A 22,759-nucleotide genomic window follows, 5' to 3' on the forward strand; every position below is an offset into this window, starting at 1 on the left:
GGAAACTATATACAGGGTCAGTGTTCAGCACCACAGAGAGGAAACTATATACAGGGTCAGTGCCAGCACCACAGAGAGGAAACTATATACAGGGTCAGTGTTCAGCACCACAGAGAGGAAACTATATACAGGGTCAGTGCCAGCACCACAGAGAGGAAACTATATACAGGGTCAGTGTTCAGCACCACAGAGAGGAAGCTATATACAGGGTCAGTGTTCAGTACCACAGACAGGAAACTATATACAGGGTCAGTGCCAGTACCACAGACAGGAAGCTATATACAGGGTCAGTGCCAGTACCACAGACAGGAAGCTATATACAGGGTCAGTGCCAGTACCACAGACAGGAAGCTATATACAGGGTCAGTGCCAGTACCACAGACAGGAAGCTATATACAGGGTCAGTGCCAGTACCACAGAGAGGAAGCTATATACAGGGTCAGTGCCAGTACCACAGACAGGAAGCTATATACAGGGTCAGTGCCAGTACCACAGACAGGAAGCTATATACAGGGTCAGTGCCAGCACCACAGAGAGGAAACTATATACAGGGTCGGTGTTCAGCACCACAGAGAGGAAACTATATACAGGGTCAGTGTTCAGTACCACAGACAGGAAGCTATATACAGGGTCAGTGTTCAGCACCACAGAGAGGAAACTATATACAGGGTCAGTGCCAGTACCACAGACAGGAAGCTATATACAGGGTCAGTGTTCAGTACCACAGACAGGAAGCTATATACAGGGTCAGTGTTCAGCACCACAGAGAGGAAACTATATACAGGGTCAGTGCCAGCACCACAGAGAGGAAACTATATACAGGGTCAGTGTTCAGCACCACAGAGAGGAAACTATATACAGGGTCAGTGCCAGCACCACAGAGAGGAAACTATATACAGGGTCAGTGTTCAGCACCACAGAGAGGAAACTATATACAGGGTCAGTGCCAGCACCACAGAGAGGAAACTATATACAGGGTCAGTGTTCAGCACCACAGAGAGGAAGCTATATACAGGGTCAGTGTTCAGTACCACAGACAGGAAACTATATACAGGGTCAGTGCCAGTACCACAGACAGGAAGCTATATACAGGGTCAGTGCCAGTACCACAGACAGGAAGCTATATACAGGGTCAGTGCCAGTACCACAGACAGGAAGCTATATACAGGGTCAGTGCCAGTACCACAGACAGGAAGCTATATACAGGGTCAGTGCCAGTACCACAGAGAGGAAGCTATATACAGGGTCAGTGCCAGTACCACAGACAGGAAGCTATATACAGGGTCAGTGCCAGTACCACAGACAGGAAGCTATATACAGGGTCAGTGCCAGTACCACAGAGAGGAAGCTATATACAGGGTCAGTGCCAGTACCACAGAGAGGAAACTATATACAGGGTCAGTGCCAGTACCACAGACAGGAAGCTATATACAGGGTCAGTGCCAGTACCACAGACAGGAAGCTATATACAGGGTCAGTGCCAGTACCACAGAGAGGAAGCTATATACAGGGTCAGTGCCAGTACCACAGACAGGAAGCTATATACAGGGTCAGTGCCAGTACCACAGACAGGAAGCTATATACAGGGTCAGTGCCAGTACCACAGAGAGGAAGCTATATACAGGGTCAGTGCCAGTACCACAGACAGGAAGCTATATACAGGGTCAGTGCCAGTACCACAGAGAGGAAGCTATATACAGGGTCAGTGCCAGTACCACAGAGAGGAAGCTATATACAGGGTCAGTGCCAGTACCACAGACAGGAAGCTATATACAGGGTCAGTGCCAGTACCACAGAGAGGAAACTATATACAGGGTCAGTGCCAGTACCACAGAGAGGAAGCTATATACAGGGTCAGTGCCAGTACCACAGACAGGAAGCTATATACAGGGTCAGTGCCAGTACCACAGAGAGGAAGCTATATACAGGGTCAGTGCCAGTACCACAGAGAGGAAGCTATATACAGGGTCAGTGCCAGTACCACAGACAGGAAGCTATATACAGGGTCAGTGCCAGTACCACAGAGAGGAAACTATATACAGGGTCAGTGCCAGTACCACAGACAGGAAGCTATATACAGGGTCAGTGCCAGCACCACAGACAGGAAGCTATATACAGGGTCAGTGCCAGTACCACAGACAGGAAGCTATATACAGGGTCAGTGCCAGTACCACAGAGAGGAAACTATATACAGGGTCAGTGCCAGTACCACAGACAGGAAGCTATATACAGGGTCAGTGCCAGTACCACAGACAGGAAGCTATATACAGGGTCAGTGCCAGTACCACAGACAGGAAGCTATATACAGGGTCAGTGCCAGTACCACAGAGAGGAAACTATATACAGGGTCAGTGCCAGTACCACAGACAGGAAGCTATATACAGGGTCAGTGCCAGTACCACAGACAGGAAGCTATATACAGGGTCAGTGCCAGTACCACAGACAGGAAACTATATACAGGGTCAGATCATTTCAAGATTCATAAAAGATACTGAGCATAAAAAACCTTGCTTACGCAGCCCATTTGTAACTTACGCACCTGGCATCTATAAATCTCAAATTAACCAGAAATTGACGGCACCTGAACGTGCACAAATGAGGGTTTAGTCAGGAATAGCCACGGACCAAAAGAGAACAGCAAACTTTTGGAAGACGAGATCACGGCGATGGTAGAGGAGATTGAAGACAGGCAACACGTATTATTCTGTGGACTAAATAGTGGGTTGACAAACAAAGTCAAACAGGTATCTTGGGAGTGTCGCCGCTGCAGTGAACGAGGTGGGGCAGCAAGACAGAACTGTGGCTGATGTGAAGAAGAAATAGTCTGACCTTAAACTGCAAGGGGAAAAAAAGAACATCCGTACATAACCAGCAGGAAAATCACTTACGTCAAGTCTAGACTTTGAGTAGAGATAAGATCATATCCAAGTCAAAGTAAGGTTTTATAAATAACTACTTATACGTGGTTTTCTGCGTAAGTCATACTTAAGATCAAAACTGATCGGAAGTCCGTTTTATAAAAGAGGCCCCTGGGCTGTAAACAGGGCTGAATAGTGAGCAGGAATATTTAAATAATCATGGTAATATACTAATGGTAACGTATACATGTAAACAGGATAAATAGATAGATACTAATGGTAATATATACATGTAAACAGGAGTAATAGTGACCAGTAACAGGATTAATAGATAGATACTAATGGTAATATATACATGTAAACAGGATAAATAGATAGATACTAATGGTAATATATACATGTAAACAGGATAAATAGATAGATACTAATGGTAATATATACATGTAAACAGGATAAATAGATAGATACTAATGGTAATATATACATGTAAACAGGAGTAATAGTGACCAGTAGCAGGATTAATAGAGATAATAATGGTAATGACAATCAATAATCATTTGAGCAGCAGAGCAGTGGTAGTAATACATCTAATCAATAATCATTTGTAGGTGTGAGGGGGAGAAGTAGTAGTTAGACATTAATGGCCAGGGGATAGAAGCTGTTTAGAAGTCTGTTGGTCCATATCTCGGGTGGCTGGAGTCTTCAGGCCTTTTCGCCGACACGGCCTGGCATGTACGTCCTGGATGGCTGGTAGCTCACCCCCAGTGATGCGCTGGGCAGTCAGCACCACCCTCTGTAGGGCCTTCCAGTTGAGGGCGGTGTAGTTGCCATACCAGACAGTGATACAACCAGTCAGGATGCTCTCGATGGTGCAGCTGTAAAAGTTCCTAAGGATCTGTTAACACGTACTCTCCAAGGACCTTGATAACTGCCTCGTGTTTCCTTTACAGACAGTGGTTTAGAACCAGGACATTTTCCTAAGTCAGAGCTTTAGAATGGGCTTTGGTCAGAGACATTGTTTTCCTCGTCTGGATGGTCACATGACAATAAAAATTGCTTTAGGTGGTGAAGCCTGATCTGAGTATCCCATGTCAGTCCCATGTTCTGGCTATCTCATGCTTGTCCCATGTCTGTCTGTACCATGTGCTTTCCCATGTTTATGTCATGTCATCCTATGTTCTATCTGTGTGTCCTGTCTGTGTGTAGAGACATGCCATGTTCTATCTGTGTGTCCTGTCTGTGTGTAGAGACATGCCATGTCCTATCTGTGTGTCCTGTCTGTGTGTAGAGACATGCCATGTCCATTCCATGTGACCCGTTGATCAGGCAATGGTCACTAACTCCAATTCAATCAGCTAAAAGGACAATGGACAAGATGACCGCTAGGACACACACACACACACACACACACACACACACACACATACACACACACACACACCTGCACAAACAGGACATACACATAGACAAACGTTTTGACCCTCCTGTATATAGACAAACGTCTTGACCCTCCTGTATATAGACAAACGTCTTGACCCTCCTGTATGTAGACAAACGTCTTGACCCTCCTGTATATAGACAAACGTCTTGACCCTCCTGTATATAGACAAACGTCTTGACCCTCCTGTATATAGACAAACGTCTTGACCCTCCTGTATGTAGACAAACGTCTTGACCCTCCTGTATATAGACAAACGTCTTGACCCTCCTGTATATTGACAAACGTCTTCACCCTCCTGTATCTCCTGACCCTAACGTTCACACAGTGTGGGTGAGGAGACGCGTGATTCATTGTGACCTCTTCCTTGAGTCCTAAGAAAAGAGGATTATCAGTAAGTCCTTGTCCGGTCCCCTGCAGGAGCCTGTTCAAACCCTCCACTGATGTAAGGAATGGTCATGTGCTGTAATGCTTAGTAGCATAGAGGCAAGGCCCAACCTTTCATATCTGGATGATATTTAGCTTTCCCTTTCAGTCTTCTGTTTACCGTTATTATGTTGTTTTTTATCCTCTTGTATTTGTTGTGTAGTAAATATTTCATGTTTTTATTTTCATTGTTTTAATTTGTTTTTCCTGTGAAGCATATTGTGTCGCATTCCATGTCTGAAATGTGCAGTATAAATAAAGCTTGATTTTATTTGAATACCTTGCTAGGTCAGACGTATCACCTGGAGGTGAATGTTGTCCTCTGACTGATGTCCAGTCTAGTTTACTCAGGGTTGGTTCTGGGAGATGCCCCTGTGCAGTACAGGACAGGTACTGGTGGAGGCATTAGGAGGTTGTGTATGTGTGTCTGAGCATGTGACTTTGGAACTGTTGACCTTTGCCACTGGCTGACCTGTCAGTGACCCTGGAAGTATTCTCGACTGGGATGAAGGTCTTCCATCTGGCTCCGTGCTGATTCCTGATAGATTCATGTTGATTCTGTCTCAGTGCTGATTCCTGATAGATTCATGATGAATCTGTCTCAGTGCTGATTCCTGATATATTCATGATGAATCTGTCTCAGTGCTGATTCCTGATGAATTTATGAATTCACAAGAGATTTATCCTAATTATAATACATTCAGTTGAACATTTATAAAGTCACATAAAGTCATTATTGAGAAATAGTTATAGAATTGAATGTTTATTTTATTTGATTCTGACTATTTGTGATGTTTCCACATACTCTAATGATCATTCAAGGACAAAAACTTCATATACCAAATATCCTCAAATAGAAAATAATAGGTTGACATGTTCGATGTCTTTAAATAAATAAAATCAAATCAAATGTATTTATATAGCCCTTCGTACATCAGCTGATATCTCAAAGTGCTGTACAGAAACCCAGCCTAAAACCCCAAACAGCAAGCAATGCAGGTGTAGAAGCACGGTGGCTAGGAAAAACCCAGACAGGATGACCACATCAGTGAATCAACCCACTCAGGTGACGCACCCCCTCCAGGGACGGCATGAGAGAGCCCCAGTAAGCCAGTGACTCAGCCCCTGTAATGGGGTTAGAGGCAGAGAATCCCAGTGGAAAGAGGGGAACCGGCCAGGCAGAGACAGCAAGGGCAGTTCGTTGCTCCAGAGCCATTCCGTTCACCTTCCCACTCCTGGGCCAGACTACACTCAATCATATGACCCACTGAAGCGATGAGTCTTCAGTAGAGACTTAAAGGTTGAGACCGAGTTTGCGTCTCTGACATGGGTAGGCAGACCGTTCCATAAAAATGGAGCTCTATAGGAGAAAGCCCTGCCTCCAGCTGTTTGCTTAGAAATTCTAGGGACAATTAGGAGGCCTGCGTCTTGTGACCGTAGCGTACGTGTAGGTATGTACGGCAGGACCAAATCAGAGAGATAGGTAGGAGCAAGCCCATGTAATGCTTTGTAGGTTAGCAGTAAAACCTTGAAATCAGCCCTTGCTTTGACAGGAAGCCAGTGTAGAGAGGCTAGCACTGGAGTAATATGATCAATTTTTTTGGTTCTAGTCAGGATTCTAGCAGCCGTATTTAGCACTAACTGAAGTTTATTTAGTGCTTTATCCGGGTAGCCGGAAAGTAGAGCATTGCAGTAGTCTAACCTAGAAGTGACAAAAGCATGGATAAATTTTTCTGCATCCTTTGTGGACAGAAAGTTTCTTATTTTTGCAATGTTACGTAGATGGAAAAAAGCTGTCCTTGAAATGGTCTTGATATGTTCTTCAAAAGAGAGATCAGGGTCCAGAGTAACGCCGAGGTCCTTCACAGTTTTATTTGAGACGACTGTACAACCATTAAGATTCATTGTCAGATTCAACAGAAGATCTCTTTGTTTCTTGGGACCTAGAACAAGCATCACTGTTTTGTCCGAGTTTAAAAGTAGAAAGTTTGCAGCCATCCACTTCCTTATGTCTGAAACACATGCTTCTAGCAAGGGCAATTTTGGGGCTTCACCATGTTTCATTGAAATGTACAGCTGTGTGTCATCCGCATAGCAGTGAAAGTTAACATTATGTTTTCGAATAACATCCCCAAGAGGTAAAATATATAGTGAAAACAATAGTGGTCCTAAAACGGAACCTTGAGGAACACCGACATTTACAGTTGATTTGTCAGAGGACAAACCATTCACAGAGACAAACTGATATCTTTCCGACAGATAAGATCTAAACCAGGCCAGAACTTGTCCGTGTAGACCAATTTGGGTTTAAATCTCTCCAAAAGAATGTGGTGATTGATGGTATCAAAAGCAGCACTAAGGTCTAGGAGCACGAGGACAGATGCAGAGCCTCGGTCCGATGCCATTAAAATGTCATTTACCACCTTCACAAGTGCCGTCTCAGTGCTATGATGGGGTCTAAAACCAGACTGAAGCATTTCGTATACATTGTTTGTCTTCAGGAAGGCAGTGAGTTGTTGCGCAACAGCCTTATCTAACATTTTTGAGAGGAATGGAAGATTCGATATAGGCCAATAGTTTTTTATATTTTCTGGGTCAAGGTTTGGCTTTTCCAAGAGAGGCTTTATTACTGCCACTTTTAGTGAGTTTGGTACACATCCGGTGGATAGAGAGCCGTTTATTATGTTCAACATAGGAGGGCCAAGCACAGGAAGCAGCTCTTTCAGTAGTTTAGTTGAAATAGGGTCCAGTATGCAGCTTGAAGGTTTAGAGGCCATGATTATTTTCATCATTGTGTCAAGAGATATAGTACTAAAACACTTGAGCGTCTCTCTTGATCCTAGGTCCTGGCAGAGTTGTGCAGACTCAGGACAACTGAGCTTTGAAGGAATATGCAGATTTAAGGAGGAGTCCGTAATTTGCTTTCTAATAATCATAATCTTTTCCTCAAAGAAGTTCATGAATTTATCACTGCTAAAGTGAAAGTCATCCTCTCTTGGGGAATGCTGCTTTTTAGTTAGCTTTGCGACAGTATCAAAAAGGAATTTCGGATTGTTCTTATTTTCCTCAATTAAGTTAAAAAAATAGGATGATCGAGCAGCAGTAAGGGCTCTTCGGTACTGTACAGTACTGTCTTTCCAAGCTAGTTGGAAGACTTCCAGTTTGGTGTGGCGCCATTTCCGTTCCAATTTTCTGGAAGCTTGCTTCAGAGCTCGGGTATTTTCTGTGTACCAGGGAGCTAGTTTCTTATGAGAAATGTTTTTAGTTTTTAGGGGTGCAACTGCATCTAGGGTATTGCGCAAGGTTCAATTGAGTTCCTCAGTTAGGTGGTTAACTGATTTTTGTCCTCTGGCGTCCTTGGGTAGACAGAGGGAATCTGGAAGGACATCAAGGAATCTTTGTGTTGTCTGTGAATTTATAGCACGACTTTTGATGATCCTTGGTTGGGGTCTGAGCAGATTATTTGTTGCAATTGCAAACGTAATAAAATGGTGGTCCGATAGTCCAGGATTATGAGGAAAAACATTAAGTTCCACAACATTTATTCCATGGGACAAAACTAGGTCCAGCGTATGACTGTGACAGTGAGTGGGTCCAGAGACATGTTGGACAAAACCCACTGAGTCGACGATGGCTCCGAAAGCCTTTTGGAGTGGGTCTGTGGACTTTTCCATGTGAATATTAAAGTCACCAAAGATTAGAATATTATCTGCTATGACTACAAGGTCCGATAGTAATTCAGGGAACTCAGTGAGGAACGCTGTATATGGCCCAGGAGGCCTGTAAACAGTAGCTATAAAAAGTGATTGAGTAGGCTGCATAGATTTCATGACTAGAAGCTCAAAAGACGAAAACGTCATTTTTTTTTTTGTAAATTGAAATTTGCTATCGTAAATGTTAGCAACACCTCCGCCTTTGCGGGATGCACAGGGGATATGGTCACTAGTGTAGCCAGGAGGTGAGGCCTCATTTAACACAGTAAATTCATCAGGCTTAAGCCATGTTTCAGTCAGGCCAATCACAATCCACTATGCTGGCAGGCTGGCTAACAGCCTGTTGCCTGGCCTGCACCCTATTTCATTGTGGAGCTAGAGGAGTTAGAGCCCTGTCTATGTTGGTAGATAAAATGAGAGCACCCCTCCAGCTATGATGGAGTCCGTCACTCCTCAGCAGGTCAGGCTTGGTCCTGTTTGTGGGTGAGTCCCAGAAAGAGGGCCAATTATCTACAAATTCTATCTTTTGGGAGGGGCAGAAAACAGTTTTCAACCAGCGATTGAGTTGTGAGACTCTGCTGTAGAGCTCATCACTCCCCCTAACTGGGAGGGGGCCAGAGACAATTACTCGATGCCGACACATCTTTCTAGCTGATTTACACGCAGAAGCTATGTTGCGCTTGGTGATCTCTGGCTGTTTCATCCTAACATCGTTGGTGCCGACGTGGATAACAATATCTCTATACTCTCTACACTCGCCAGTTTTAGCTTTAGCCAGCACCATCTTCAGATTAGCCTAATACACAAAAACAGTTCAGCAGCATTATTAAACATGTTATATTGTAGACATGTACGTTTTCTTTCTGTACTTTAACACATCACTGACTGTAGTTTGTGGTCACACTTCATAGATGTTATTGGAGGGAAGGTAAATAGTGTGTAACATATGTTTATAGATAACCTGCCATTTTCACAGACTCTTTTATACAACACAAATAACATATTTGTTTCTTCATATTAAAGTTGTTGAAAGTTCTGCAAGGTTCTTGTCCAGTTTAACCCTTACATGTCATCTCTCCATCTCTCCCCCCTCATCTTCTCTCTCCTAGTGGGTGTGGTACGTCCCTCCCTGACCGTCCTACTTCCCTCCAGTGAGGAGCAGGACCAGGGGAATGTGGCCCTAGTGTGCCTGGCCAACAGGTGCTTCCCGGAGGGCTGGAAGCTGGGTTGGAGGCTGGGGGCCGGGGGGCCCTTGCAGGGCAGCCAGAGTCTGGAGGTCCTGGAGAAGGACAGTCACTACAGCTGGAGCAGCAGCCTCACCCTCCCCACTGACCAGTGGAGGAAGGCTGGCTCAGTCACCTGCGAGGCCTCCCTAAAGGACCAGACCCCCGTCACTCACACACTGGAGCCACACCACTGCTCCCAGTAGACACCCTGTACACAGAGAACACCTACCTATCTGTCATTCTATCATTCTAAATACCTATCTAGAGCTTCAGCTCTGGTCATCAATCTGGGATTCTGCATCTTTAATTCTGTACCTGTGTTTCATCGCTTCTGATTTTAGATTGGAGATGTTAACTAAATAAAATACTTTGTATTCATGTCAAACAAGGTGTCCCTGATTTGTATTAGAAAATAAATAAGTGAATGTCTGTGAACTTGTGGTTGTTAAACAAAGACTAAATTGCTCTAAAGACTAAACTGCTCTGTAACAAAATTAATATTAGAAGGTTGGTAGGGGTGAGGGAGGGTGGGTAGTGGGTAGAACCCCTTGGGACAGTAAATATCTGGGGACAGGAGCAGAACCACTATTATAGACATGGGAAGGGAAGGGATCATGTCTAAACTATTTAGTGTATTTGAGATTCATTTTGAGTTGTATCCAGATGTTCTGTATGGTGGTAAACTAGTGATTATTTACGCTTGGTAATGTCATATAACGAAGACCTGAGTCTTGGTTGTGTGTTCAGTGAACCAGTGTTTAATGTCTGTTGCCCTTCAGCACCTGCAGTAGGTCCCAACTGCAGCAGTACAGTCTGTGTACAGTCTGACTGAGGGAGGTTTTGTATGACTCTAAATGACTGTGTGAAATGCTCTGGCTGCCAACATTACTCATACCATAGGAATCTCCTGCATCTTCAGCTTGGACATTAGGGATTGTAAGAGTGTACTCAGTACCTGATCTACTGCCACTGAATCTAGATGGTGTTCCAGACTGAAGGGTTTTTACTGTATAGATGAGGAGCTTAGGAGCCTGTCCAGGTTTCTGCAGGTACCAGCTCATGTCATCATCAATACCAGTTGAACTTGCAACAGCTTTGATAAAACCAGTCGACCACAGGGAGAGATGCTGAGAGTTTCTCACCCTGAGTAAGGAACCCCAGCGTGATCAGCAGTGGAATCAGTGATATCATCTTCATCATCATCATCATCTGTGGCTCTGAGAAGACAACAGACTGGACACAACAATGATAACACTGCAGTCTTAAAGTGTCAGGACAGATCTCAGTCCTGCAGTCTGAAACTCACAGGGCTATAAACACTCAGAGCACTGAAGCATGAGCTGCCAATGCAAAGCACCTGCTCTATGGAAATACCCTACCTCAGGACAGATGAGGAAATGTTTAATGCAAAGACATAAGCACAATAATCTTAAGCATGTAAGGAAATAGCTGACCTAAATCTCTGGGAAGACCTGTAATTGACCATAGAATTTAGTTACATGAAAGTTTTATTCATTCAATGCTAATGTATTGCTATTCTATACTGGCTATTCTAGCAGACAAAAGTTTTATTCATTCAATGCTAATGTATTGCTATTCTATACTGGCTATTCTAGCAGACGAAAGTTTTATTCATTCAATGCTAATGTATTGCTATTCTATACTGGCTTTTCTAGCAGACGAAAGTTTTATTCATTCAATGCTAATGTATTGCTATTCTATACGAGCTATTCTAGCCTTTTTGCTAAAATGGCTTCATGCTGAAGTCCAGTTCAGGCCATAAAGAGTGAATCCAAGCTACTCAATACTGCCCCTGCAGCCATAAGAAGTGGTAAAATGGCGTCATGCTGAAGTTCAGTTCAGGCCATAAAGAATGATCGAGGCCTAAGATGGATATAACTTTTTATTTTTATTTTTTATTTCACCTTTATTGAACCAGTTAGGCTAGTTGAGAACAAGTACTCATTTGCAACTGTGACCTGGCCAAGATAAAGCATAGCAATTCGACACATACAACAACCCAGAGTTACACATGGAATAAACAAAACATAGTCAATAATACAGTAGAAAAAAAGAAAACAAAGTCTATATACAGTGAGTGCAAATGAGGTAAGATAAGGGAGTTAAGGCAATAAATAGGCCATGGTGGCGAATTAATTACAATATAGCAATTAAACACTGGAATGGTAGATGTACAGAAGATGAATGTGGATGTAGAGATACTGGGGTGCAAGAACTGTTTTTGCATGGACATTGCCTTTGAGGTATTCCACCATTTTGAAGTCGTCAACTGAGTGCTACTTCCTGTGGGTTAAGGAACGATCACATAATTCCATCCAGGTCATCAGGAGGGATCAGCCAATTAATTATACTCATGAGGAAACATTATATTACAGCAGGTGGAAGTAACTCGCCAACCTTGGCTCTATACCTGTTCAAACAACACAGTCTAGGTGACAGTTTGCACCCTGTCAGTTTGTTTACCAGTAAGAGTAGTAGCAGAAGAAAATAGAATACTTCAAAATGGAGATGGCCTCAATGGCACTGCCTGTGCTCTCACACACACCATAATGGGACAGATACAATAACGACGTGGTCTATCTAAGTCTATGTTTCAGACAGAAAATAAAGAGTTATTAGTCAAACAGTATCAGGTTCAGCTGTTGGTGGAATTACAGACTGAGTCTGCAAGCTGTTTTATCGCTATTTGACATTCATATCTAGATAGGTGGGACAACAATACTATTTTCAAGTGAGAAGCCTAGACACTTACTGGCACTGCAGTTTAAACATGCTGAAACAAGATCATCAATACAGTTGATCAGACGGATATCTGATCCTACAGAAATAAATACTACATTTACAGCATATTATTCAGATTCATTCAGTTCCTCATACAGCTTTGATACTTCTGCTTGTCGGCAGTTCCTGGAGAACCTTGCGTTGCCCAGACTCTCTAAAGAAGAAACAGTTGTATTAGAGGAACCTACCACTTTATCTGAACTGAAAGCTGTGTTGCAAGTGCTCAAAACTCCCACCAATAATGTCTATATTCACAGCTTTAAACATTAAACATGGTCTGTTTACAAGATCAACTGGTCTAAATCAGCTCTACTACCTCTTAACTCAGCTATGGGAAGTGTTCAACTACCACCCATGATACCAGGGAAGAAACAAACCACCTACTTAGACATTACCATATCCCAATCTATTGACACGACATTCAGGAAGAACTACTTAGAAACCTTTGAAAAAATCAAAAAAGCCATAATTAAATGGTCTGCTATGGCCACTTCTTTGCATGCTAGAATCTCAATGATTAAAATGAATTTCCTCCCTCGTATCAATTTTATGAGTTCCATGTTACCACTGCTTCCTCCTATACACTATTGGTCTAAACTTGACTCTGTGATAAAGAAGTTCATTTGGGGGAGAAGGAGACTGTCACGAATTCCCCCAGTACTGCTGCTCATTCCGTGCACCAGCTCCCCATTCCGTGCACCAGCTCCCAAGGTCTACGTCACCGGCCTCTAGGCATCACTGAACTGTCTCGTTACGCACACCTGATTCCAATTCCCCTGATTAGTAATTGTATATATGTGCCCTGTTTTCACCATTGTCTTGTGGGTTATTGTTCCCATGTCCGTTGGTCATGTGAGTTCCTGTGCGTTGTTGTGTCGGCTTTCGTGCTGCGTGTATTGTGTACTCGTTATTACGGGTCTCATCCCGTGTATTGTTATTGTGGTTCTCTTCCCCTGTATTTATTAGAGGTTTAAACTCACTCTTTTGTTTGGGTTACATCCCTGTGTTTTTTGTATATGTTTGTTTTGGGCTTCGTCCCCGTGCCTTTTCATGGCATGTTGTATTTTTGGGTGGAGTAAAAAACGATTACATATTCCTGCACCTGTCTCCAATAATTTATACCACAGAGACCACAGATTAAATTTGCAACACCACAGACAACAAAAGCATCAGGTGGACTTATTGATTGAACCCATTATAGCATACTAGTAGATGTGTGGAAAACTTCAGATAAGCATATGAATTCTAATCTTAAATGAAATTCTTAGTGTGTAAGAAACCATTTATATCATATTCTTGATCTAAGAAGGGTGATTATGCTTTCAAAGACATAATCAATGTGAATGGACTCCTCAGTTTCCAGGAAATCCACAAGTGTTTTAATGTCCCAGGTTCATCATTTTGTCTTTACCTTCAACGACGCCTATCCACGCGAGCCTATGGGGTCCCCTGGGGAGCAGAACTAGCAATACACCCATTGGTCAAACTTCCAACGGACAGTTGCCCCTCAAAAGGAGTTGTTTCTGATATCTATAGTCAATGAATTCTTGCAGCACAAAAACCATTGTCTATCCACTGTATTGGAAAATTATTTTAGACTTGCTGACAGACAAATTCATTGGGAGACAGTATGGAAAAATATATTTGGATCATCTAAAAACCCCAATCACCAATTCATTCATATTTCTTTTGCCATATAACCTAACACCTCAAAAAAGACATCACATGGGTATGAGTCTATCACCATTATGTGAGTTCTGTACCACAGGGGACCTTGGTACTTTTCAGCATGTGCTGTGGAAATGACCGGGGGTCGATGCATTCTGGGGGAAAGTCAACGATGTCTTCTCTGTACTTAGATAAAATACTGCCATTAGATCCAATAGGGATGTTGCTTTGTGATGACTCTGATTGGCACTTGTCAGAACACCAACAGAGAGTGTGGTTGGCAGGAACCACAGTGGCTAAGAAAATGATTGTACAAAGGTGGATTCCACCTCATCAGTTACCATTGCAACAATGGCTGCTCACATTTAAGGAAATTGTACTTATGGAGCTCTCCACATCCAGGATCCATAGGGCCAAGGTGTCCACTGGACACATGGAAAAAAGCAGCAGGGGATATTTCCAAACCCTTAACCAACGGACCTGTCACGCCCTGACCGTAGATTGCTTTGGATGTTTCTATTTTTAGTTTGGTCAGGGTGTGATGTGCGTGGGTATTCTATGTTGTAGGTCTAGGTTTCTGTTTCTATGTGTTTGGCCTGGTATGGTTCTCAATCAGAGGCAGCTGTCGATCGTTGTCTCTGATTGAGAGCCAGACTTAGGTAGCCTGTTTTCCTATTTTGAGGTGTGGGTGATTATTTTCAGTTTCAGTGTTTGCACCATACGGGACTGTTCCGGGTTTCATTTATTCTCTTGTTCTTTAGTATTTTGTATTCATTCCTGATTAAAAGGTGTTATGGATACGTACCACTCTGCATTTTGGTCCTCCTCTCCTTCCACCAACGAAAATCGTTACAGGACCTTACATCCATGAATTTGTATCAGTAATTTGTTACTATTTCTGAGGCTATATGATGTATTTTTCAGTAGATTTACTATGTAACATTAATTTATTTGACATGCTATCAGATTTCTGGAGGGGAGTGGGGGGGAGGTTAAAAAAAATATCTATAAATGTATTGTATGAATCCAATGAATTGAAATAATAACTTGAGGAAAAAACTAGGTGACAACAAAAGAGTTTTCTGATTGGTTGTATCTTAATCACACTCCTCCCACTCGCTGTTTCTCTTCACCTGGAACCATATGCCCAGCAGCTTGTAGACGCGCAAAGATAATATGACAAACTTCAACCAAAATAAATATTGTACCTTTATTTAAAAAAATGTTGCCCCTCTTTTTCTCCCCAATTTCATCATATCCAATCTCAATCTTGTCTCATCACTGCAATTCTCCAACGGGCTGGGGAAAGGCGAAGTTCGAGTCATGTGTCCTACGAAACATGACCTGACAAACCACACTCCTTAGCACCCGCCAGCTTAACCAATGTGTTGGTGGAAACACCGTTAAACTGACGACGAAGTCAGCCTGCAGGCGCCCATCCTGCCATAAGAGTCGTTCGAGCGCGAGAGGAGCCAAGTAAAGCCCCTCTGGCCAAACCCTCCCCTAACCCGGAAGACGCTAGGCCAATTGTGTGCCGCCCTATGGGACTCCCGATCAGTTGTGACACAGCCTGGGATCGAACCTGGGTCTGTAGTGAAGCTTGTTTCACGCTTGTTTTATCGCTTGTTTACTTGACAATACATTTTGATTTGTGTTTGATTAGGCTACACAGTCGAAAATCAACAAGTTTAACATGGCGCCACGACAACAATTTTTGCCCATCTTCATAACCACTATGACACTTTCCTGAATGAAAATAACATTGTGACAGATCTCCTAGTGACGGGATACAGAGAAAATTAATTGCTTCAGACTCCAGTGATTTAAGGAATGGTAATGTGCTGTAACGCCCTAAACTTACTGGCATAGAGGCACAGTGCAACCTTTCATATCTGACCTATGACCTTGCTAGGTCAGACATATCACCTGGAGTGGAATGTTGTCCTCTGTCTGATGTCCAGTCTAGTTTACTCAGGGTTGGTTCTGGGAGATGCCCCTGTGCAGTACAGGACAGGTACTGGTGGAGGTATTTGGAGGTTGTGGGTGTTTCTGAGCGTGTGACTCTGAAACTGTTGACCTTTGCCACTGGCTGACCTGTCAGTGACCCTGGAGGTATTCTAGACTGGGATGAAGGACTTCCATCTGGCTCAGTGCTGATTCCTGATGAACTCATGATGAATCTTCAGATGTAGATCACTAGTTATCTAAGACTTCCTCATGCCATTCTAGTGGGTACTACGAGAATTACCTCAGAAAATGGTGCTCTTGTCAACTATTCTCTTTGGCAAGAAAACAAAAAGCTGACTAAAATAAAGTAACAAGCAGTCTGGTGGCATGTTGGGGTTGAACTGACTCTCTTCCCTGGGAAACTGACCTCTGACTTTTTAATCTTTGACCTTTACTAGTCTGGCTGACGACCTGTGTCCAACCTCTTCCTCTGCACACCACACAAGATTAGTGCAGTGACCTATAAAATGATCTGTGACTGACATCTAACCTCTGACTTTGATCTTTGACCTCCTCTGGTCCAGCGCTGGTGTCGTGTAAGGACAGGGGAACATCTGGGCAGTGTACTGCTCTATTCTGGGAGAGGGGACATGGAAATCTAAGTTTCTGTTTCACAGGGCTCTCTCTCTGTCACACACAGTCATGAACGTACACACCCAATACTGCTCCACAGATGTGTTGGCCAGCTGTGTGTGTCTGGTTGGTCAACCAAGCATTGAGGCACACCAACCCTTTTGCTTCACACATGATTTTATGTTGACTTGATATGGATTATTCATCCTCAATAGGACTATTTCACCTGTATCTTTCTGATAAGGAGAACATTTATAGACATGGAGGTTGGGAGGGTTGTGAAACTAGGTTGTAACCATTATTTCTGAGTTAGTAAAGTGGTTGTACTTGGTGATGTCATATAACAAGACCCTTAGTTCTGTGTTCAGAGGACCAGTGATGTGTGTATTTTGAGCAGGAGGTTTTTGTACGGCTCTAAATCACAGTGTGAACATATTTATACTGTTGAGATAGTGGAAACTCTTACAGTAGTAAACTGCTGCATCTTCAGCCTGGACTCCACTGATGGTCAGAGTGAAGTCACTCTCAGACCCACTGCCACTGAATCTAGCAGGAATCCCATCTAGCCGTGTCTTTATATTTCTTATCAGGAGTTTGGGAGCTTCTCCAGGTCTCTGTTGATACCAGAACGCACCCTCATTTCCATCATCCCATTTGTACACTTTAGTGTTGGTTGTACAGGTCAGAGTGATGGGGTCTCCTGGAGAAAATGTCACTACAGGAGGCTGAGTCACAGTCACCTGACCTCTGGATCCTGAAGAGGAAAAATATAAATTAATCAACAAGTAGAAATAATAGATAATTTATATTTCATAAAATTTGATCCATGGACATTTATTAATTGAGATCCATTTAAATGATTATACGAGGCACTCAACAATATGTCATTTTCCATTGTAAGAGTTAGAAACCAACAGACCTTTGAGGCAGCAGCAGACCAGTGTCCAGACGAAGATGGTGATCAGAGTCATGGTTGTCGTGGTTTCTGTTGTGTTGATGGACAGATCTCAGTCCTGCAGTCTGAAACTCACAGGGCTATAAACACTTCCAGAGCACTGAAGCATGAGCTGCCAATGCAAAGCACCTCCTCTATGGAAATACCCTACCTCAGGACAGAATAATAAACTGAAAATAATCATCATGTGAATTGCTTTATATTTCTGATGTTGACAGTAAAATGTCACAATTGTCAATATTGATATTTGCTGCAAATGACAATGTTTCACTCTGCCCATAATGCAATCTGATAACAAGTGACATCGTTGGATGAAAAACATTTTGCAGTGAATTTGGGTGAAGAGACTTCAGAGGCTCAAATCAGAGACTTCATTAATCAGAGTATGCTATTTAGGTACATAAAGTGCTTAATGATTGTGGTTGTCACACCTAGCTATCTTAAGATGAATGCACAGAGATGCTCTGGATAAGAGTGTCTGCTAAATGACTCTAATGTGAATGATAAAACATGAGTATTACTTGCTATAATATTTCCTATATTAAGAGTGTCAAATACTGTAGTTGTATGTGAAGATGTGTAATGCTTTATGAGTATAGTAAAGTTGTACAACGCTGTGTGGAGCTGTATGAGTGGTTCTGTTAACACAGTGTGTGCTCACTCTTGTGTGAAGGAGGTTTTTGTACGGCGTCTTAACTAGACTGTATCACTGTGGTTCATGTTCGGTGAAGGGACCAAACTGCTGCTGAAAAGTAAGTGTTTTCTCCTTTACTACTTACAAAACACTACAAAGTATAGAAATGCTGAACACCAGACATTTTAAGACTCAAACTCTGTAAAGGAAACCCCAATGTTAGTATTTATTTTAGACTGGAGGGTTTAGAAGGCATAATGTTAGTATTTATTTTAGACTGGAGGGTTTAGAAGGCATAATGTTAGTATTTATTTTAGACTGGAGGGTTTAGAAGGCATAATGTTAGTATTTATTTTAGACTGGAGGGTTTAGAAGGCATAATGTTAGTATTTATTTTAGACTGGAGGGTTTAGAAGGCATAATGTTAGTATTTATTTTAGACTGGAGGGTTTAGAAGGCATAATGTTAGCTACCGTCTGTGGGAGACTTTCAGTTGTGCATCCAAGCAGCCTGTCTTTGAACAAGTTATACAAAAGAAACACATTTTTTATTCAAAGAGCTTTAATCTGGTTTAGTTCCCTGCTGTGACACGTGAAATACACAGAGAATGTCATTTGTATAACAGAAAAAGTTCTGCTCCCTTTAATTGTCTGATGTTATTGTAAATGGACCGACTTTACATGGGCAATCTGCAATTGCTACATACATTTTGGGACTTTTAAATTAATGACATATACCCATTGATTCTTGAACAACATATGTGTTTTTTAATATGACTCATGGGCTTAGTTCAACTGCCATACTCTTATCAGAGGCAAAATAGAATCATGTTTTCTAAATTGTTTGTGAACAATATAATTTTAAACAAACACTATATATCCTCAAAACGTGGTTGAAATGACATGTTTTATCTTATGGATGGCCAGTCCTTGCATCCACAGCTCTATGAATTTGAGAGAGGATACAGTGTTCCAGCTCCATCCCTCAGCTGTTTACCAAAAACACTGGTGGGGTTGGCTGTTTTGTTGTTGTTTGATCAGCAGATATCTCTGCATTTAGAAGTGATATTGGGCGATAAGATCACTTGATGAATGGGGTCCTTGTCCCTTTTACAGCAGAGATATTTAACCGGCTGTGAAAATACATGGCTAAATGAAAAACAGCGATGTACTTTATTGTGCATTTATGTAATTGTTGTTGAGTTGTGAGGTGTTGTGTTCTCTGTGAACCTTAATAAGTTGTGTATTTTATAGAACTCTATTTCTGTCTCCTCTAGAATGTAACATTAAAACGTTCTCTTCTCTCCAGCTGGTCCTACTGTCAGTCCCACGGTGTCTCTGCTCCCCCCCTCCTCTGAGCAGCTCTCTGGGGGCTCTGCCTCACTGGCCTGTCTGCTGACTGACTACTCCCCTCAGGGGGCGCTGGTGAGCTGGGAGGTGGACGGGCTGGAGGTGAGCCAGGGGGTCGTGACCAGTCCAGAAGAAGAGAAGGAAGGCCTTTACAGACGCAGCAGCACCCTGACCCTGAGCAAGGCAGGCTGGGAGCAGGGAGAGCTCTACACCTGCAGGGTCTCCCACTTCCAACACACCCAGGCCTCCCCCCTTCGCAGGAGCCAGTGTCTGGTCTAGGACCTAGTGGAGGAGGCCCACAACAGCAGCTCTGTCTGGGGAAGCAGGAGTAGACGAGGCTCTGGTCTGGTCTGGGGCCTGGTTGGAGCAGTAGTAGTGTGTTAGAGTGTTAGAGTAGTATATTGAGTAAACTCTAGTACTGTTGGGGAGACCACAGTCCTGGTAGTAATGTGTATTTTATAGATTACAGGAGACTCCAATGTGTTCTGTACTCAGACTGTTACTGTGATGTTGCTGTCTGTCTCAGTTCTAATAAAGTTGGATTTGGAAAATAACATCATGGATTAGTTGACTCATGTAATTACCGTGACAACAAATGGAAATGTAGCTTCGTTTTTGACAACTATATTTTTCCTCTAAATGAGTAAGATATGTAATCTGTCCTGTACTGGCAGTTGTTGTATGTGTGTTCTGCTGTTTCTCTCTCTCTCTCTCTCTCTCTCTCTCTCTCTCTCTCTCTCTCTCTCTCTCTCTCTCTCTCGCTCTCTCTCTCTCTCTCGCTCTCTCTCTCCCTCTCGCTCTCGCTCTCTCTCTTTCTCTCGCTCTCTGTATGTCTGTCTGACCCCCTGGGGACAGAACTTCTCTATTCTGGGAGAAGCCAAACCATCCCACCCTGACCATGCAAATCAAGGCTGCATTCAGTGAGGTGAAACATTTAGAAGATTAAAGACTTTAACGCTCAATGTTCTATTTGACAGATAATGATGTCTGTTCTACACAACGTATTTCTATGTGAACATTCCAAACATGAAGGGCAATGGTCTGGTAGTAAAGTGGTTGTTTCTATTCGGAGGTGAAGTTATGGTTATGGTTGTGTAGAGGAGGTGGTTTGGTGAACTATGATCCTCTCATGAGTAACCAGGGTAACATTGTCCTGGTGTGGGACTGTCTAAAGCTGTGTGAGGATCTTAGGCTTGCGTTCAGTGAACCAGTGTTTCATGTCTGTTGCTCCTCAACACCTGCAGTAGGTCCCAGCTGCATCAGTACAGTCTATGTGCAGTCTGACTGAGGGAGGTTTATGTATGACTCTAAATCACTGTGTCCTCCCACCAGTGTACGCACCCATGCAGTAGTAATCTCCTACATCTTCAGCCTGGACTTTACTGATGGTCAGAGTAAAATCTGGTTCAGATCCACTGCTACTGAAATGACCAGGAGTTTTAGACTGACGTTGACTTATTTTATAGAAGAGGAGTTGAGGGGACTGTCCAGGTTTCTGCAGGTACCAGCTCAGGTCATCATCCACCCCCTCACTGGCTGTGCAGCTCAGATACACAGTCTCTCCCAGACTAACAGACTTGGCAGTAGGAGACTGAGTCACAACTCCAGCCCCAGATGATTCTGGAAATGAGAGGTGGAAGATAAGTCATAATAATCGTAAATAAAATAACTGTAATCTCGCACCATGTACAAGCAGTATCATAGAGGCTTCTCAAACTCCTGTTCTCAAAACTTCTCTGTTTCTTAACAGATGCTCTCTGAAGACGGCAGTTCAGAAAGGTCGGAGAGCAGACTTTCTCACCCTGAGTCAGGAACCCCAGAGTGGTCAGCAGGGGAATCAGTGGTATCATCATCATTTGTGGCTCTGAGAAGACTGGACAGGCTGTACCCAATGCTGATAACACTGCAGTCTTAATGTGTCAGGACAGATCTCAGTCATGAATTCTAAACTCACAGGGCTATAAACTCTCCCAGAGCACTCAAGCATGAGCTGCCAATGCAAAGCACCTCCTCTATGGAAATACCCTTCCTCAGGACAGATGATGAAACTGTTACTGCAACACAATAATAATATTAAACATGGAAGGAAATAGCTGACTAAATCTGTGGAAGGACTTGACCATAGTATTTAGTTACATGTACATTCTCTCTCCTAGTGGGTGTGGTACCTCCCTCCCTGACCGTCCTACTTCCCTCCAGTGAGGAGCAGGACCAGGGGAATGTGGCCCTAGTGTGCCTGGCCAACAGGTGCTTCCCGGAGGGCTGGAAGCTGGGTTGGAGGCTGGGGGCCGGGGGGCCCTTGCAGGGCAGCCAGAGCCTGGAGGTCCTGGAGAAGGACAGTCACTACAGCTGGAGCAGCAGCCTCACCCTCCCCACTGACCAGTGGAGGAAGGCTGGCTCAGTCACCTGTGAGGCCTCCCTAAAGGACCAGACCCCCGTCACTCACACACTGGAGCCACACCACTGCTCCCAGTAGACACCCTGTACACAGAGAACATCTACCTATCTGTCATTCTATCATTCTAGATATCTATCTAGAGCTTCAGCTCTGGTCATCAATTTGGGATTCTGCATCTTTAATTCTGTACCTGTGTTTTGTTTTTGCTTTTAGATTGGAAATGTTAACACAATAAAATACTTTGTATTCATTTCGAGCAAGGTGTCCCTGATTTGTATTATGAAAATAAATAGAAGTGAATATCTGTGGGCTTGTGGTTGTTAAAAAAACAAAACATTCTCTCAGCCTTATTGCAAAATGTGTAGAATAGCATGAGATTATCTATAAAACTGCACATTTCAGACCCCTTGGATATTTTCACATTTTATTGTATTACAAAGTGGGATTCAAATGGATTTAATTAAACAAAAGTTTCAGATATTTTTATTTTGAACAATTATACAAATGTAAAATATAAATATAGTTGTTGCATAGGTATTCAGCTCCCTGAGTCAATACATGTTAGAAACACCTTTGGCATCGATTACAGCTGTGAATCACTCTAAACGATTTCTTCAAGCTCTGTCTAGATGTTGGGGATCATGGTTAGACAGCCATTTTCAAAACTTGCCATAGATTTTCAAGCAGATTTATGTAACAAACTGTAACTTGG

The 22,759-nt window shown here is 43.0% G+C and overlaps 1 long non-coding RNA gene and 1 gene segment (V, D, J or C); one reads left to right on the plus strand and one right to left on the minus strand.

Annotated features, from left to right (window-relative positions):
- Positions 1 to 11,546: 11,546 nt before the first annotated feature.
- Positions 11,547 to 17,733, minus strand: LOC139372476 (uncharacterized). Its single transcript, XR_011627460.1, has 3 exons — positions 17,631 to 17,733; positions 17,178 to 17,465; positions 11,547 to 12,617 (listed from the first exon to the last, which is right to left on the minus strand). It is a non-coding gene; the product is annotated as an uncharacterized lncRNA (long non-coding RNA).
- A 576-nt stretch (positions 17,734 to 18,309) lies between these two features.
- LOC139372478 (Ig lambda-1 chain C region-like) lies at positions 18,310 to 20,200 on the plus strand. The segment is given in 2 exon segments: positions 18,310 to 18,418; positions 19,609 to 20,200. Coding segments are annotated over 2 exon segments (354 nt in total).
- The last annotated feature ends 2,559 nt before the right edge of the window (positions 20,201 to 22,759 follow it).

This window comes from Oncorhynchus clarkii, chromosome 18 (assembly GCF_045791955.1).
Source record: "Oncorhynchus clarkii lewisi isolate Uvic-CL-2024 chromosome 18, UVic_Ocla_1.0, whole genome shotgun sequence".
Taxonomy (NCBI): domain Eukaryota; kingdom Metazoa; phylum Chordata; class Actinopteri; order Salmoniformes; family Salmonidae; genus Oncorhynchus; species Oncorhynchus clarkii.